This window comes from Halichoerus grypus, chromosome 6, assembly GCF_964656455.1.
Source record: "Halichoerus grypus chromosome 6, mHalGry1.hap1.1, whole genome shotgun sequence".
Lineage (NCBI taxonomy): Eukaryota > Metazoa > Chordata > Mammalia > Carnivora > Phocidae > Halichoerus > Halichoerus grypus.
Genome location: NC_135717.1, coordinates 77,048,532 through 77,068,338, shown reverse-complemented (window position 1 = coordinate 77,068,338; position 19,807 = coordinate 77,048,532). Strand labels below are relative to the sequence as shown.

The following is a 19,807-nucleotide window of genomic DNA, read 5'->3' as shown; positions in this document are numbered from 1 at the left end:
ATGGGAAAAAAATGTAATGGGACAATTACACTTTGAGATATTCACTCATTCATTCAACACATTTTTGTTGGACACACACCATACTCCAGGCTGTTCTGGACTCTGGGGTCCAGACAAAATAGACAAAGGTGCCTGCTTCCTGGGGTTTCCCTTCTGATGGGGGATAAGAAACAAATATTCACCTAACATATGAAATAAATACAGAAGGGGCTCAGTCAGTTAAGCGTCTGACTCCTGATTTTCGCTCAGGTCATGATCTCAGGATTGTGGGATCGAGCCCCCCGTCGGCCTCCGCACTCAGCAGGGTGTCTGCTTAAGGTTCTTTCCCTCTCTCTCTGCCCCTCCACTTGTGCACTCCCTTTCTCTCTAAAGAAAGAAAGAAACACACATATATGACATTCTAATCTAAAATAATTGAATAACATCATCTCTGTAAACTTCTGTATAGAAGTCTCTGAAGGCCAAATAAAAATTCTGCAAAAGAACTTCCACGTGGCAAATGTGTTTTGAGCACCTACTAGGTGACAGTCTGCCGCGTTTCTGAGGCCACAAAGCTGGGTCCTGCTCTCAAGGAGCTTACGGATCACTGGGAGAATAGAAGAAGGGCCCACATACCAGAGTGTAACCCCTCTCAGGCACTCATTAGTCATTGCCAAGGAGACAAGGAGCCAGTGTTTGGTCTTCTCAATGTTGTGCCAGGCTTGTGGCACTCTTCCTGCCTGTCCCCAGACATCGGCATCCAGAAGGCTTTCCGTTTTTCTAGCTGGTATCTGACCTCAGTCAGGACTGCATCTATTTCTTTCCGTGGGAGTCCCTTGGAGGATTCCTTTTCCTTTCTTTCTCTCCTTGTGACTAGCTGCCCTGTGAAGAACAGAGAAAAGATTTAGTTTGCTGGATCACTAGAAGGTGTGAACGACAGTAGCTTGACCACTCTTCCTGTCAGCTTGGGCTTCTGAAATACTCCAGGTTCTTTGCTTTGGCCCTGTCATTAGAGAGGAGTGGGATGTAGAACAGGAAAGACATGGTTTTATTTAAGGCAGTGATTTAGTCACTGAATGATTTAGTCGGGGGGATGGCCACAGATATCCTTGGGTCCCTGTCTTTGTTTCAGAGCAGGTTTGACTGCTGTGGCCAAGGGTCTGTTCTCAGCATCTGCATCTCTCATGATCAGTGTTTGTAGAAGGGTGAGGGAAGAGTGGACGACAATGCTGTTGACAAGAGTGTGAAATGGCTCCAGTGAGAGGTAGAGGCAGCAGATGTGACACACTGCAAAGACCCTTTGGGTGCTTGGTCTGGGGAGAGGGTTCCACGTCAGCTGGGATGTCCTGGGGATCTCTTAGGACCCACTCAGGTTGGGGGGAAGATTCAGCTTCCCCACCTGCCCCTTGGGATCATTAGTTTCTGTTCATTTGTCAAGAGGATTAGCCACTGAAAAATGACTTTTTGTTTCTAATGTTGTTTGTTGGGTCTCAGACTCTCTTGTGCTTTGAACACATGCCTTTTTGCATAGGGTGGGTTATTTCCTGATCAGAAAATCCACCCACCTATCAGCATCTGAATCGGTTCTTGATTGCTTTTTTGAAAAGTTCCATCACAAATTATGCTTTTTCCATTAGGACTTCCTCTTAATGTAGGCCTGTGCTGTCCTGTATGATAGCCACTAGCCATCTGTAGCTATTTATATGTAAATTAATTGAAATTAAATAAAATTTAAAATGTAGTTCTGTAGTTGCACTTGCTACATTTCAAGTGCTTAAGAGTCAGTAATGGCTGGTGGCTACCATATTGGGCATTGAAGAATGAATAGAACATTTTCATCACTGTAGATGTTCTTTTAGACAGCAAGGCTATAGACCATGTGTCTCAGTCAGAGTTCAGACCTACAGTAGACACTGCCATAGTCTTTTTGAGAGGAAACATAGTTAATACAGGAATCCAGCTTGCAAAATCACTGGAAGGGTTGGGAGAGCAGGCTCTGGGTCGGGCCTCTAGGAATGACTCCCGGAATAAGGCTGCAGAGCTGGCCCACCAAGGGGACCGAGACTCTGGTATAATTAGGAAGCTGGGGAATCTGGAAGCCCAAGAGCTGGCTCCAGGCTCACACCCACTTATCCACGTTCCGCTCATCGGGAAAGCATTGCCAGAGCCTTGCCGGCCTTGTAGCAGTGAAATAGATGCTCTCCCCACCAGACTTAGTTTCATTCACTTGAGTTGGCCAAACTCCATAGCCACATCAGGAAGTTCAGCTATGAGGAAGGTTGGAAATTAGAGTTTTTAGCTCTTTGGCATCTGCAGGACAGGCAGGCACAGCAGAAGGAGGTTGGAAGAGCTGCTGAGTTAGTCTACCGGTCTACCCCATCTGCCGCATGGGGTTGAGCCAGAGCTGATCCTTCTCTGCATGGGCACCACTGGGCTTAAGACAGACAGGGCCTTGGGTATCTTAAGACCAGGAGAGAGAATCTTCCCTGTTCGAGTTTCCCAACTATCTCTGTAACACTCTGGATAGAGAAGATTAATGGCCTCCTGCTTTCTAGTCATTTGGCCTTTAATGGGCAAAGCACAGTTTCTGTTTCAGGTTGGCTGCTACACTGTAAAAGAGAATGGAGGCCCCTGGTCACCACAGTGAGATTACAGACAGCAAAAGTGAAATGGGCTTCTGCAAAGGTCTCAGGTGACACCCTGGCCTGAGAGAAAGCATTTCCTTTGCGCTGGAGAGATTGCTAAGTGAGAGAGTGGTTAGGACGTTAGGAGGAAATGTATTTTCAGTTCTCTCCCTGCCCAGTGTGAACTGCTGCTTCTTGCTCTCCATAAATCGATTTGGGTTGCAGTTGTGGGTACAAAGTCTCGTCTTTAGCAGTGACCTCCCTTGTGCCCAGATGAAGGTGCTAAGGCTAAGAGGGAGGTTGTGCTGTCCAAGTTCATCTGCAGCACTGTACTTTCCTCCACACACATGGCTAATTGGGGATCTCTTTATCGTGCTGGGAGTTTGGGCATCTCTATTCAAGGGTAGTATGGATGCAGGGAGATGGGGAGCCCACTGGCAGCCAGTCTTTGAACTCTGCATATTTACATTAGAGGATCCAGGTTAGGGGTTTTAAGAAGGAATTATTTAAGCCCAAACCTGAGGTGAGAGAAGGACTCACTAAGCCAAAAGCAGAGGGAATAACATTCTAAGTATGTGCAAAGGTACTGCAGCATTTAAGAAGTGAGCATTTCGGAGGAGTGAAATGAGTCCCATATGTGAGGATTGCATTGGACCAGGCTGAGAGGGGAATGAGATGAGCTCAGAGAAGTGGCCGGGGCCAGCCTATGTGGGCTTCATAAGTCATGGCAACGAGTCCAGATTTGAAGAGATTTATCTAGGAGAATGACAGGACCTGATTTATGATTTCTGTTTCTAAAAGGTCACTCTGGCTGCTGCATGGAGATTGGATTGGGGACAGGCAAGGAGAGAGAGAGAAATGTCAGGGGGCTACTGCGGCATTCTGGGCAAGAAACGGGTGGAGACCTGGACTAGGGAGTGTTGGGGGAGAAGGAAGTCATGGCTCACAACCTCTTCCTTCAGAAATCTCCCCCACAACCCTATCCCAGAAATAAGTTGTAGAGCCTGAAGAAGCCCATGCTTTAGGGCATAGATGGGCTGACTCCATCAGTTTCTAGTGTTTAACTGTTATCCGCCTTCATCTTTATCATGACATCATCATATTGCTGTTGTTAGCAAGTAGATAGTGAACGTCTTCTGCAGTAAGGCCCTGAATCAGGTGCATGGATGGAGATGGATTAAAGGGAAAATGAAATCCACTTTTCCATCACCGAACACCTTCCAGGTCCCCAGCTCCACACCTCACTCATGGGGATACCAAGGAAGCATAAGCCACCGCCTCCGGACTTGGACTCTTTCCTAGGACCTTGCAGAGCAGAATGACCTGTGGCCGACCAGTCTGTGCAGGGGTCTTGCCCTCATCCTGGTCCCTTGGAGAAGCAGCAGCCCCTGTGTGCGGGAGAAGGGAGCTGCTCTCTGAAGTCAGGGGAGCTGGGCCATTTGACAAATGGGAATCATTTTCTTCTTGTGAGGGCGAGGTCGCCGCTGTGGGCATCCACCTGTTTGTATGTGGCCTGATCTGCTGAGCCGCTGCTCTGGGGCTCATTCAGGGACAAGAACACCAGTAAAAATAGTTTAGTAAGGCAGGAGCCAGAGCAGGCTTAAACGGTGGCATCTTTTCAGCTGGCAGCCAGGAGACAGAGCTTTGAATCAGCTTTATAATTTGAAAATTGGTCTCTTTGCATTGGGTGGTTATTTCATGCTAACAAAAGCCATCAGGGACACAAGGCCGCTTGCCCTTCCTCCACGGCACTGCTCTGGGTTCAAAAGTGTTCAGCCGAAGGTGGTGATTTTCCATTCCTGGGATTCTTGGATAGTGGTGCCCCCTTCCTGAGTGGGACCTGGAGATACTAAGAGAGCCTCAGGTCTGGGTAGGGAGCCATCCCAGGGGATGGGGGGAGATTGCTGGGAAAAGGGGAGGCTAAGCTGGGCCCTGAAGCATAGCCCCAGTGGGAGGCTAACCTGGAGGGGCTGCACCTGTCTCGCCTGTGTGTGGCTCTGTGTTTACCATGGCGGTGCCCTTAGTCAGGTCACAGGGCTGTAGCAGTGCTCAGAGCTTCCAGGACCAAATTAATGGAGGTTGTTTTTTTGTTCTTTGGCTAGGGAGAGGTTGACATTCCATTTTTCCCCATGGGCTTCTTTGTATGGGCTTTCTCCAGATGGAGTGCTCCAGAGAGGTCCTTGTGCTCTGGGAACATAAAGAAGGTCACCCATGGTGCAGAGTGGCTCAGAAGTCAGCCTGCCAGGACCTGGCTTTCCGAACCACATCTTGGCTCTGTGGAGCCCTGGTCACCTTGCTCTCCATGTCACCACCTCAGGGTGCATAGGACACACCCCTCACGCAGCCTTTCTGAGGCCATGGATGTGTTCTCATGCCGGTGCTTCCTGCCTTCTTCTGAAGCATTGTCTAAATGGATGGCTCGGTTTTTGGAACTGGCAAGTGGTAGGAGAGAGGAGGATGAAGACAGTGCTCGGGAATGGGTACAAAGATTGGAGTTTGAAGACAGTAGTCTGCAAGAAGGTGTGAGGTGCTGTAGGCTTGTTGTGAGAAGAGATTTGGGGTCTGGAGGGGCTGACGGTGCTGAAGACATAGGCTGCTTTTATGTACGTGCGGGAAGAGAAGTTAGTCTAGGAACTAAAATAGAGTTGATTAAGTGTTGTCCGTGCTGAGCAGGGAGGGAGTCTAGGAAGGAAAAATTATAGATCACAGATTGAATGGACAAAATGAGAGTTCCAGTGCTCCCAGCAAACCCAGTAAGACATGAGATTAGGCCACTGGTTACTGGTCACTCCAACGCAGCCCATAGAAACGGGGACACCTTCCACTTTCATTCATCCCAGGGCTGCCCTGAGGGTTACTGGAGAGGCTGTTCACACAGTGGACTCCTTCCTGTGAAGATTATGCCAAATGTAAAGGATGTTCTTAGGTCAGAAATGCAGCAGCCCCTTCAACCTCAAGGCCCGTCAACCCAGTAGGAGACGTATGCTTTGCTTGTGGCCGTGGACGTGAGCACACACGTGTGTATGCATGTGGGGCGCATGGTGAGTTCTGAGGAGGCAGAGTATAGTTTAGCAGTGAACCGCGAGTCCTGTGCGTGCTGCAGAAATCTTTCATTGTCTCACTTTGTGACCTTTAATGAGTCATACACTCCTTTGTTTTCTTATGTGTTAAATGGAGATATGAATGCTTGCTGGTTACTGAAGCAGTTCTGATGCTTCGGGTGCCTTTATTAATTCAGATACTGCCTTCTAATTCCTTCCTCTGGGGTATCATAAGAAAAGCGAAGGCCCCAGTCATATCGGGGTCTTCCTAGCTTTATGCTTAGGATCCATACAGTGAGTGCAGGGAGGACAATGGCAAGGTATGTGAGAGAGAGGACTTCTCATAGGAAGTGTTGGGTTCTCCATGATCCTGACATTCTGGGTAAAACACTTTACCCCCAGGGGTGCGGCAGCTGCCTGGACCAGCTGGAGCAGAGGAAAGGAGGGGGGTGAATGGAGTAGATGGTGATACAGGAGCCCGTGTCACGTTGAGAATATAGCCATGAATTGAGTATAGCACAGAGGCAATTTTCCAGGCCCTGGGGAGTGGGCGCAGGGCCCTAATGCTACAGGGACCAGATGGTAATAGTGCAGGAGACAACTGTCAGGGGACAGGAAGGCAGTGGGCCAGCCGGTACTAAAGAAGACCTGACGTGCTCATCTTGGTATCACATAGGGCTGGTAAATTCGTGGCATCTGTGATACCATTCCCTACTGTTTGTACCCGTGGCAGACATCACTAATCTATCATGACATACTTTTCCTCTTGTATGCGGAGAAGTCTCAGAATCCTTTGGGTCCAGCATTTTGGGCAGTCGTGTCAATCAATTGGTGGAAGAGTAGAAACTTATTTATTGGCTGTCATGGGTGTGATGACAGAAAGGACGTAGATTTTGGAATTCAGCAGAAATGACAGCCCAGACAGGTACAAGCTTTGTAGCATTGAACAAGCATATTCGTCAGGTCTTTTCTGGTTGCAAAGGACGGAAACCCAATTTGAGTTAGCCTAAGCTAAGTTACTTAAGTAATATAACCAGAAAGCTCAGGGTCTGGCTAGATCAGGAGCCCGATGAGGTTGTTAAGGTCCATCTCTAGGACAGAGTGTCTCTGCGTTCTGTCAGGCTAAGCCAGGTCATTGCTTATCCCCTGGGGGAGGGGGGCGGCGCTGAGGGCAACAGGGCTGGTGGTGGAGGCGATAGGGTCTAGATAGCAAGTCACACTGGGAGCAAAAGTCATCTTGAAGGTCAAACATAGAAGGATCAATCCAAGATAAGAGTAGGGAGGGGTGGCTGGGAGAGGTGCCAAGTGTTCATCTGAATACTAGTGAGTTGCAGCGAGGAGAGGGAAGGGGCAGTTTGTTCTGGGCCCAGCAGCTTCCCTGGGAGAGCTGTGTGTACACTGAGAAGAGGGGAGGGCCCTTGGAAGCTACATATGTGCAACTGGTCTGGCTGTTCCAGCCACGGTTCTCTGGGCAACTGATTTGGCATCAGATGCCAGGCTCACTGCCCACACTATCACCCCATTCTCTGCTGCTTCCCTTGATCCCATGGCACCCAACCAGGTGACAAGTCTCAAGGCCATGCATCTGTTCTGGGGCATTCAGGTCTGGGCCCAGGCTGAGCTGATCCTGGGTAAACCTTGTAGGATTCTAGAGTCAGGCATCCAGCTGATCAGATGGAGGAGTGCCCACCAAGTATGCATAGTGTCTTAGGGGCAGTCTTGAAGGCTTCATTTGCCTTTATACCAGAGAAATGTGGATGCCTCTACTCTGGATTTCACTGGTTCCTGCGCAGGTTTCCTCCCTGTGTCCCTCTACCCCACCCTGTCAATCCCTGCCATACACAGCTCCCTTTCCTGGATATCAAACGCTATGTAATGAATCACCCCAAAACAAAGTGGTTTATAGTAGCAAGCACCTGGCTGCCTCCCACAGTTTCTAGGGGTCAGGAATTGCTTGGGCTTTCACATGAGGGTGCAGTCAGATGGTGGGTGGAGCAGCTGGGGGCTGTCTTGCAGTCTCTCCCTGCTCATGGGCTCTCCGTGTTGGCTAGTATGGGCTTCCTCACCCCATGACAGCCTCAGGGCATGCACATACTGTCATTTCTTATGTACTTTTTGGTCAAAATGGTCACCAAAGACCAACCCCATTTCAGGAGGAAGGGACATAGATCCTCTTTCTTAATGGGAGGGATGTCAAAGGATTTGCTGACATAACGTAAAACCATCACAGCCCCCGACCCCCTCCTATCCAGTCAACACTCATTGCTCAGATGGGTTTGAGGTACCTGGATGTGACCTAACTTTGGTCCAATGCCTTCCTTTCATTATACTATTTTTGGTTTTGGAACTTGGGTACAGAGACTTGAGTGAATTACACTCTTCAATTCATTGTGCATTTGTCATCATTGATTCATGCAATGATTCTCTCTCCATTCATTTATTCATTCATTCACTCTTCCCTTTTATTCCCATATCCTACGTTCCTTTTTCCCTCTTCACTTTCCTTAAACAACCATTCTATTATATTTTATGCGTGTCCTTTATTTGTATGTGTTCTTACAAATGTAAGTGACGTATATGACGTTGCATATGTACGGTTTTCTGTGTCCTCCTTTTCTCACTTGCTCTGTGTTTCCAGGTCCATACATGTGCCATGCGTGTATGCTGTAATGCACACATCTCATGTCTGGTTGCCTAAGATGAGTCGGTGAGATTGGAGAGGAGGAGCGATATGTCCAGGGTCACATAGCCAAACTGGGACAAGAACAGTTTCCCTGACTCTTTTTGCTCAGCAGCACACACCCATGTTTTCATGCGCCACCTCCCAGGCTCTTGCTGCAATAGTTTGAAATAAGATTTAAAAAAAAATTGCGAGTCTGGGTTCCTTTTCCTAGCTCTCCTGCTTTCTCCCTAGTAACTGCCGTCCTCTGTCCTCTCCTCCTGCAGGTTCCAACTATGGGAGCCCGCGCCCCGCTCATGCCAACATGAATGCCAATGCCGCTGCAGGGCTCGCTCCTGAGCACATCCCTACACCGGGGGCGGCCTTGTCCTGGCAGGCGGCCATCGACGCGGCCCGGCAGGCCAAGCTGATGGGGAGCGCCGGCAACGCGACCATCTCCACGGTCAGCTCCACACAGCGGAAGCGGCAGCAGTACGGGAAACCCAAGAAGCAGGGCAGCACGACGGCCACGCGCCCGCCCCGTGCCCTGCTCTGCCTGACTCTGAAGAACCCCATCCGGAGGGCGTGCATCAGCATCGTCGAATGGAAATATCCTTTGCGCTCTGGCTTGGGCAGGGTGCCCCTCGGGACCCTGGGTGGGGCTGGCCCCAGGCTCGCTCCCAGACCCACTGCATCTTCATCACTGGGGCGCTATGTAAATGCAGAGTTTTAGGCGCTACCCGAGACTCAATGACTCAGAATGTCTGGGGATAGGGCCCAGGAATCTGCTGGAGTAACAAGCAGGGTCTTTTTTTTCATATATCTTTTTCATACCATGAGCAGCATTTGAGAAAGCGATCCTGAGAGGTTGTATCATCTCACCTAGCCGAGCCTGTCCAGGGAATCCGCTGGTGTGTTGGGTGAACAGTGGTTACATACCCCATAGCCTTCTTTGCCTCCCGTGTCATGGCACTGGTGTAGTTTCATGACCTCCACTCTCTCTAGGAGGAGGAAGCCCGAGATGTACGAGAGGGTAGTGGTCAGTGACCCACCCTGGCTCGTGGTTCTCAAACTTGGCTGCACATTGGCATCGCCTGGAAAGTTGTAACAAAATACAGGTGCCTGAGCCCCACGCAGGGATACGTGAAAGTTCTCCAGGTGATTCTCGTGTGCAGCCAAAGTGGAGAACGCTGGCTGGGAGTTTTAAACACAGACCCACATTGTATGCATAGAACCCAGTGAGTGGGCCCTTCAGAGAAAATGGCTTTGGAGGGTCAGGCTCTCACTGTGGAATTACAGGCCCCTTAACGTCATGGGAATTGTGGGGTGGTGGAGATTGAAAGGAGCTTCAAGATGAGTAGGTCCACCCCTGACTTTGCCCAGTGATGACATTGAGCCCCACGTGGTCATATATTAGTGACAGACAGGTGAACTCTGGTACTTAGTGTTGGGCATTTTCATAATAAGAATTCATTCAGGCAGGGCTACCACGTCTCCTACCATGTCTCCTGGGGCTCAGGATAGGAGGGTTCCATGTCATTCATGAGTTTCCACGGAAAGATTGAGAAGCCTTAGTAGGTAGTGGTTGAAAGGCAAAAGAAGATGGCTCGGGAGGGAAGAGCTTCTGTTTAGCAAGACGTGTCAGTTCTATAAATGTTTGGGCCCCTCAACTCAAAAAGTAACTTTAAGAGAAGGCAGCGTAAGCTGAGTGGCGGCTGGAGAGCTGGCTATCTGTCCTGAGTGGCCAAGCGTGCTTCCCGTTCCTGGAGGACTGGGTGAGAGGCTCGGCTCTGGGCAGCCCCAGCATGCTGCTGTCATAACAGCTCCATCAGAACCATGCAGTGGGAGAGCTGGGGGCCATGTGGGTCAGGCTCCCCCAAAGGGGAGGGCACTGAGGCCTGGAGAAGCTGAAGATCTTACCCAGATCACACAGCCTATAGCTGATAGAGCTGGGTTTCAAATCCAGGTTCCCCAAGTCCCCAGTCCATGTGCGTCCCGCTCCCCATGCACCCGTAGTGTAGAGGAGACATACTAGGGTAGGCGTTCAGGGGACGCCAGCCAGCCCACTGGGACACGCAGGGACCTGGATCTGGGGCCTGAACTACCACGCCCCATCATGGTGCTGCCACCTGTATTCTGAGGGGTCACAAGTCATCGGAATCACCAGAGCTTCCGTTTCCTCATCTTTAGTGGGCAGTAACCAAAGTATTAGCGAGGGCTGCGGAGTCTATGCCTGTGGAAGCATGCTCAGAAAAACACGTCAGGGGACGTGTTTGGTGAGGACGAGTTGACTTCATCAAGTCTGTCTTCCCTCCCCGGGATGGACAGCTCCCTGACAGGCAGCACTGTGGGCAGAATGAAGTGCCAGGTGACGTACTAGCCTGGGAGGAAGGGAAGAGGGGAGATAGCAGCACACAGGGCAGGAGGGGGAGTGTGGAAGAGTGGGGCTTTGTAATGGCACCGTCTGGTGTGCTGCCCATGGAAACTGGTCACAGAGCCACAGGAGGCCCGAGGTAGGGACTCGTGTAAAGACCGTTGACCGAGTCAGCAGCAGTGTTAGCCAGGCCATGACCCAGGGCCACCTGTGGAGCTCAGCCGCTTCCCTGGTTGGGCAGAGGGGTGCTGCAGCCAGGAATGGGTCCTCCCCCACGCAGGAAAGGAAGCAGGCCCGGCCTCCGCACTGCTAGTCGGATGGCATTCCCAGACTGCCTTGGAAGGGTAGTTGGACGGGTCAGGAGATGGTCTGGTGTACTCGCTCGTCAGTGTTCCTTGAAAGAGTGGAATCTGATGCTGTCATTAAGAAGGAGAGACAGTTTAAAAAATGATCTGGCTATCACAGGGTGACACAGTATGTTTCCAGGTCTTACCTGGCGTCTCCTCCACCTTCCACTCGTGGCTTTTCTTACCTGCCTGATCGGTTTCTTTATACATTATCGTCTCCACAGTAGCCAGGGACTTTTAGCATAAGATGATGGATGGATAGCCTGGATTGGGGGAGGATGTAGAAGTGATAGTGTAAGAAACATCCCAAGCTTAGCCGCCACCCACTTTGGTGGAAGGAACGAGTTGATGTTTGAGGACAGGTGCCTGAGGTCTGACTCGGTTAACTGAAGTGCTGTAGCCCTGGTGGGGAGGGGAGCGCGGCACAAGGGATCAGACGATGGGAATGAAACTGACCAGCCCCTGGGCTGAATGGGACTTTCCTAAGCAGGTGGGAAAGGGCTAGGAGGGAAGGGGTTTTGTGGTAGGAGGTCTAAAGTATGAACTTTCTAAAAACGCTTTAGGGTAACTTCAGGATAGGTCAGCATAGGGATCAGCACAGAGTAAGTAGTCCTTACAAACTCCGACTTTGGAACCGGACTTCCTGAGTTTGAATCCCATCCTACCACAAGCTGTGTGACGTTGGGCAAGTTAACATTTCACCTCTCTGCCTCCTCAGTTAGAAATGGGGACGATAACTGTGCACTCATTCGGGTGTTCGTGCGGAGCAGTTAGAGCAGAGCCCGGCACAGAGTAAGCGCATGGTGTCAGCCACTGTCCTGCCTGCTGCCGTCCCTGTCATCAACACCACCAGTGCCATCCCTGGTTCCTTGGCCAACTCAGGGGGCACTGCAGCATATCGGAGCAGATGAGTCAGTAGGTCCAGGTCTGGGCCTGGCCCTGCTACTTGTCAGCTTGGAACCTGGGAGAGGTGGTTTTGTTTTCTGTATCTGTCAAGTTGGGGGTTAGACTGCATGTCATCGTCTTGATATCAAGGCACACACAGAAAATGACAGCCTTCATGAGGTGTGCTGGTAAATGGACCCTCGTCTATGCCTGTGGGACCGAGGGGGATCCATGACCAGCACACCAGCTAAAGCCATGACTAAGATGTCTCCTAGGTCCTTAACACAGGTCAGAGGCCATTCATGGCAGTGGGATGAACACTGGACTCTGCGCTCAGGGAATCTGGGTTCTAGTCTTGATGGGAAGTACCTGCCATGGGCTCTTGGGAAAGTTTCTTAGGCTCTCTGGGCCTCAGAGGTTTGGATGAGATGATCTCTAAGGTCTCTCTTCCTGCTTCAATTCATTAACTTGGTGAGTACAGGTTTCCCTGGGAGAGGAAGTTGGTCCCTTCTTCCAGGGATTTCCATCCTCTTTCCCTTCCTCATCTTGTCAGGCTCCTCGGATGAGGATGAAAACTTGGCAGTGTTGGGGAACCGGGGGAAGCTGGGGCCCAAAGAGCATAAACCGGCCTTCCTCTGAAGCTTCTCCTTTCTGGCCTTTAGTTGTAGGTGCAGAGTAGAAGGACCATTATCATATTAACTCCTTTTTCTCTGGAGAATGTGTTCTGCCTGATATTTTGATAAAGAAATCTGGGCACAAGAGCCTCACTGAGTGCACTGCTGCTGGTGAGTGAAGCTGGCTTATCCCTCTAGATCCCAGTACACACCAGCCCAAGTCAGGAGGCCCTAGAACGGAAGCCTTGCCCACTGAAGGCAGGGCCTCCACAGACTGAAGAGGGTTAAGGTATTCCACATGGAGCTGTGCCTTGGAGGAAAGGTGGTTGCCCTGCCCTGAAGGCACAGTACACAGGCTGCCATGCTTTTGAGGGTCCAGAGCCCCCAGCCATCGTCAGGTTCTGTGGAAGGTGTCAGGAAATAAAGTAGAAGAAAAAAACAATAACCACTCTAAACTTCAGATTAAAAGATCAAAAGTAAATCTCCAAATTTCAATGAAAAATCTTGACGTCAAGTCTGCCTTAAATCGGTCTCACCTCTCCCGCCCCCAGCTCAAGTCCCCCGGGAGGCAGCGTGGAAACCACGAGAGAAGGAGTTTCTGGGGGACGGCCTGTCCTGACTCGAGCAGGCCCTGCTCTGTAGAGGCACCCCAAGCACACATGGGGGAAAATGAAGTCCAATGCAATCTAAATAAATAAAAGAAGAAGAAAAAAGTTTTTAGAAATCTGTGTTTACTCTGGCACGCGACTGGCCTCCACTGCTTTTGACATATTAGGAAAAATTTTGGCGGGGACCCATTAGAAGCACTTAAAAAGGCATATGTTTCTTTTCAGAATACAAGGGGCTTGGAATGTATTGTTTAAACAAAATTCTTATGAATCTTTGATTCATTTAAAAAATATATATATGTATGTTTGTTTCACTTGTGCTTTCTGCAGCATTGACTTCCTTAACTCCCGTCCTCAGACCATTTGAAATAATTATTTTACTGACTATTTTTGCCAATTGTGTGGCCTTAGCGATCTATATTCCCTTTCCAGAAGATGACTCCAACGCCACCAATTCCAACCTGGTAAGTCCACCCTCCCGTCTCTCTCTGCTTCTCTCCCTCGGTGGAGGACCGAGCTTGGATCACATGGATTCAAGGTGGAATGTGGGGAGAAGTGAGATGTGCGTTTGACACGCGCAGAGGTGCTGCCGAGCTCAGATCTCAAGTGCTGCTGCTCTTTATTCAAGTCAGCACCTGTCTTATCACAGCCTGTTTTCAGAAAGAATATTCCAGTTAGGTGGTGGTGAGCTCTGTGTGTGTGTGTGTGTGTGTGTGTGTGTATTTTGAGAGCTATAAAATGTGCTGCTTAAGTTGCAAGTGCAGGTGTTTGCAGGAGCAAGCTTTTATTCTTGGATGATTTTTGTATTTACTTTAAGTGACTGTGTCCCACTGGTAAGGTTTGCTCAGGTGATCTATAGTATCACTGCATGAGAAACAATTTCTAGGAAGCTTTTAGGAAAGTTTCCTTTTGCAGCCAAGATGCATTATTTAGTTGAAAAGGTTTTCTTTTCTTGGGAAAGGCGGCTTTCCATCTGGGTTGTTGGGAAGCCAGTGCTGGCAATTCGGGGTGAGAATTTGTCCATGGAAAAAGCGCGGAGTGTGTTTACTTTTGGCCGAGCGTGAAGTCATTACAGAGGCCGTTGCTCTGTCTGGGCATGGGAGGAAAAGAGCTCTGGAATGCAGTTGGCAAAATCAGGGCAGTCCCGGGTGCCTCTGCCACAGGCCATAGGAAGATCCTGTCTCTCTCCCCCTCCCCCGCAGAGACACCATAACTTTTCATGTGATTCCCACCAAACGCCTCTTTCCCCGTCGTCAGCACCTTCCTCTAATTAGCGAGATTGGACTGTCTGATGAGATCGTTCCCAAAAGAATCAGGAGGGTTAGCAAGTTCTCCTTTCCCTTATTGCTGGCTGCTGATGGCGTCACGCTGTCATTCTTTTGCTTTTTAACCTTCGACATTTTCTTTAGCCACCTCAGCAACTGAATCTGAGGCGCATTTTAAACTTCTCCACTGTGTCCCCCAGTTGGGACAGTTAGGCCCAGCTCCATATTGGGTAACGTGGTGTGGTGCGAGCCAGGCTGCAGCGCCTTAGGGCTCAGCTTGGGCTGTGCGTCAGGGACAGTTTCCAGAGCTGGCCCGGGAGCTCCAAGGGAGGACATGGCCAGAGTCGGCAGGCAGAGCACTCCCTGCAGTCCACGAGGCCTTCTGAGGCGTGACCTTGTCTCTTAACAGGCAAGAAATCTTTACTGTGTCAGAATAAACACAAGCCAAAGTGTCTCCCAAATGGCCCTTGGAAAAGCAGGAGCATCTTCCGTGGGCTGTCCTTCTCGGCGTATCTACCTCCCTCTCCCAGCATGGGCCTCCTGAAACCTGGGCACCTTCACACTTCATCTGTAACTTAAAAAAAAAAAAAAAAAAAAAAGGATCTGTGTCTTATTCTGAAGACAGGGAGGCTTTGGGTGGGATCTAGGCAAAAGCAGTGGGGAAGGTGGGTAGAGAGTTTGCATTTAGTCTCTGCCCCAGCCCCTCCGGGCTGAGCTCCCTGGGGGATTAGCAGCAGCACGGGGAGGGGGCTGGGGGTGCTGCACAGAGAGAGGAGCCTGGGCTGGCTGCTGTCTGGGTCTGTGAAGCCCGTACTTGGTGGCGGTGGCCTGGCCGGTGGGACCATGAGGGGTTGTGTTGGACTTACTCCGGAACTGGAGTGGAGGTTGCCGGGTGCAGAGACTGCTGGAGGGACAGTGGATTTTTAAAATCCCACTGCAGAGTGATGGAGGTGTTCTGAAGCTGGATGCACAGCTGTGTAACTGCACTAAAAGTCATTGAGTCGTATGCTTAACAACGGGTGACTTTTATGGTATGTAAATTATACCTCCATAAAGCTGTATTTTTAAAAAAGAATAACACCAGCATGCAAGCCCGGGCCTCACAAAACCTCCCAGTGTCAGTTGCATGTTGCTATTTTCTTTCTTGCAAATGAGGGGGGAGGTTACATAGGTGGAGGGAAAGAGGGGATGGGGACAGCCAGTGAACTTTGTTGTGACGTTACACTAGGAATTTGGGGGATGCGGAACAGAGCGTGCGAGGTTGAAAAGGCGTTTCTAGTTGCTAGAGCAGTTCTGACCTCTTTCAAGCCACAGCTTGGCCTAAGTGAAGGAAGCATGTTCATGTTTCCTTTATCCCCAGTCCAAACACACACAGACACACACCCAGACACACATGTAGACACACACACACACACACACACACACACAGATGCAGATACACACGCAGACATACACGCACAGATACATGTACACAGACAGACATATACACCCACAGACACACGGACATATACACACACAGACACACAGACATATACACCACAGACACACAGACATACACCCACAGACACAGGGACATATACACCCACAGACACACGGACATGTACACCCACAGACACACGGACGTATACACCCACAGACACACGGACGTATACAGACACAAACACACAGACGTATACACCACAGAAACACAGACGTATACACACACAGACACACAGACGTATACACCCACGGACACACGGACGTATACACCCACGGACACACGGACGTATACACCCACGGACACACGGACATATACACCCAGAGACACACGGACGTATACACCCACAGACACACGGACGTATACAGACACAGACACACGGACGTATACAGACACAGACACACGGACGTATACACCCACAGACAACGGACGTATACACCCACAGATACACGGACGTATACACCCACAGACACACGGACGTATACACACACAGACACACGGACGTATACAGACACAGACACACAGACATACACCCACAGACAGACATATACACACACAGACACACAGACATATACACACAGACACACAGACATATACACACACAGACACGCAGACATATACACCCACAGACACACAGACATATACACACACAGACACATACATGCAGATACTCACATAGAAATGTACACAGACAGACGCACACAGAGACATGTACACACACAAACACACAGACACACAGAGACATAGACACATAGACACACAGAGACATATACACACAGATACACAGAAACACATATGTGCACACATAGACATACATACACGGACATACACACGGACACACACAAAGACATAGGTACATCTTCCCTAATTCTGCTCTATCCCTGAACTTCCTTTAATAATATGTAATTTTTAAATTTTAAGTTTGAAATGTTTTTTCAGGAAGAGTCTGCATTTGCCACTTCTGCCAGTTTGTTTTTGCTCTCTCTTCAGCTCCGTGCTCTCTGTGTTCTGTCCCCATCTCTAGAAAGTAAAAGATATGGATCTCAGTTGGTAAACTCAGGAGGGAAAGAAATGCAGCTTGTTTTTGCTTTCCTATCACTGAACATCCTATCTGATTTGTGACTCCTGTTGGCTGATGCCATAAACCTCACCTCTGTAAGTTCAGGGCTCTCAGCCCCTTCCCTGGAGTTGTAGCTAAGGACCACTGCATTATGGAGCCAAGGGGACATGCTACTCTTGGTGTGGTTGATCCACACTGTTGAAGTGGCCTTGTCCCTCCTGGAAGGGCCTTGGTCTTTGATCCACACAGGCATGTGGTCTCTTGTTCCCAGCATGGGGTCTCTTGATCTGCAGCTCTGGACCTCTCCTGGCCATGCTGGGGCTGTGGGAATGGGGACATGGTGAAGATTACATGGGCCCCCTTTCAAGGACATAGCCCAGGGTCTCACTCATTTTTGTTACCTGGCTGATGCTCCCAGGTTCACCATCTTGGGATCTTTGTTTGGGGCAAGGTGGCCCTCCTGTGGTCATCCAGACTGTCCTCGGTGCCCTGGCTTACATTCCTTGAACTCTGAAGCCATGGTGTGACTCCTGTTCTCTGCCTTCCACCGTGTCATACCTTCCCTGGGACAGTGAAGGCCACTGACCTAATGGGAGGGGGCACGGTGGCCAAGGGGTATTAGAAAACCCCTGAAACAACCAACCAAACCAAACCCACATTGGCTTATAGGCCAGGCTATCATTCTGCTCCCTGGATGTAACCAATATGAGTGTTGTGATTCAGGCCCTCTTCTCCCCCCTTCTCCCTGCAGCATCTTACATTGTTAGATGCCCCTCTGCAGAACTCTTTTGCCCCTTGGCTTTGGGACAGAGTTACTATTAAGTCCCCTCCTATCTCTTACCATTTTTTCCCTGCTTCTTCTAGTTTCTTCTTGCTTCTATGGGAACTTTGACCAGGTTGCTGTCCTGGGCCTCTTACTTTTTCTTTTTGTGGTCTCCCCTTGGTGAGCTCAGCTGCTTCCACAATTTCATGTTCCCTTTCTAGGTAAGTTGTTCCTAGATTTATGTGCCCAGCTCTGAGCTCTTTCCTAAGGCCTGGACTAGTATTTCCTACATTAGAGAGGCCTGTGGACCAGTGCAGTGACTCCTGAGACCGGCTTGATTGTTACAACCACTTGGATAGCTTCAATGGAAAGATGCCAATGCGTTGGTAGATCTGATTCAGATTTAGTAGTTTTGGGGCATGGCCTGCGAATATGCATTTGAAAAATTCCTCATGGGCTGGAGTTGGGGGGCTAAGGATCAGTCAGGTTTGGGAACTAATGGCTTTTTGTATAGAGCTAAATTTTGAGTTGGGCTGATGTGGATTCATGCCTTGGCCTTACCACTTTGTATCTTAATCTGGATGGTCCTGTGGAGTTGTTTTGTCTTCCTGAAGCTCCGATCTCTGGCCTGGTGGATGGAAGTCACGCTCCCTCCCAGGGTTCTGGGGCAGAGGAGGGCTGGCCGTGATCAGGAAGCACCCAGTGCGGTCCTGGCCCACAGTGATATGTTCCCGGATGTCTTGCAGACACCTCAAACAGACAAGCCCACATAGGACTCAACTTCTCTCTCTTCACACAACCGGTCTCCAAAAAATAAAGCAAAAGAAACCACGCAGGAACCTTGCTTCTGACCTTTGCCTTTAGCCCGGTCGCTGGCTCTGCCAACCTTGATGTTGTACAGAGTCATCTTGAACACCTTCTTCCCCTCATCGTGCTCATTCAAACAGATTCAGATACGGCCTCTCTGTTGGCGGTCTATCACATTTAGCTTCCTTTCTATTTCCAAAGTCATTTGTGTGAGCGTTCTGTGCCTTTGCTTCTTTGTCTATAAAATGGGAATATCTACCTCGTAAGTTGCTGTGAGGATTAATGAGACAAGATGTTGAAGGCTCTTAGAAGAGTGCCATGGGGAGGGACATATCTATAGTCTCACCGAGGCCCTGAGATAGTAGACACGTAACCACTGTTTGTTGAGTGTCAGTGTCATGCCACAACATGGTCCCCCCCAATCACTTAGGTACCCCTAAATAAAAGCTCAAGAATTCTCCCATTACTTTCATGGCACGGTCCCATCTTTTAAATAAGGAAGTGCTAATTCAGAGGCCTGCTCTCACAAACAGCAGAGGAGGGACAATGGCGACAGCACTGGTTGTCAGACCTCGGTGGGTAAGAATCCTATGGAGAGCTGGTTAGAATGCAGAGTCCCAGGCCCTGCCCCCGGAGCCCCCGATTCTGTGTCTGGAGGGGGCCCCTGGAGTCTCATTGTCAGCGGGCTCTCCCGGTGACGGATGCAGGGGACCGGGGACTGCTCTCTGAGGACGGTGACTCTGAGCTCCGTCACCGTAGAGTGGACCCTCCTTCAGCTCGCCCTCCCCAGTCTGCCACTGCCTACCCACAGCTCTCTCTGGGCCCCGCCGGCTGCTGAGAGGTTTCCCACTCTGGTGGGCTCAGAACAGACTGTTGAACCAAGCGCACTCGTGCTGTCACAGAATTAGCAGAGAGTCTTCTTTTCCCACACACTGGCAAACTCACATCTGCGCCTGCTCCTACAAATGTGCCTTCCCTTGCAAATTTGTCAGCTTCCATACATTCTCCGTCCCCCTCTCCTTTCTCCTGCCTCCTTAATATAACCCCCATTTATTTTTTCTAGCACTTTGCTTTCTCCTCCTTCCGAGAGATGAAAAGTATTCTGGTATAGAATTTTTTCGGGGGGGGGGGGAGTCTTTCTCTCTTTATTTAAAGAAAAGTCTGTTTTATGCTCCACCGAACATATACTTTTGCACCCAAATCCATCATCTTTGTTATCTTTTCCTCATGTTAGCGAAGCATAATGAGACCGAACTGGCCCACGACACATTTCTCTGTATTGTTCACAATCTTGTTAGGCAGGG

The 19,807-nt window shown here is 49.8% G+C and overlaps 1 protein-coding gene across 9 annotated transcripts in view; it reads left to right on the top strand.

The window, feature by feature from the left end:
* Positions 1-19,807, top strand: part of CACNA1C (calcium voltage-gated channel subunit alpha1 C) — a 649,893-nt gene that overhangs the window by 55,469 nt on the left and 574,617 nt on the right. For all 9 annotated transcript variants that reach the window (XM_078075431.1, XM_078075429.1, XM_078075427.1 and 6 more), the window contains exons 2-3: positions 8,591-8,921; positions 13,490-13,595. In XM_078075431.1, the coding sequence (XP_077931557.1) occupies positions 8,591-8,921; positions 13,490-13,595 (437 nt within the window). The remainder of the gene's footprint in view (positions 1-8,590; positions 8,922-13,489; positions 13,596-19,807) is intronic.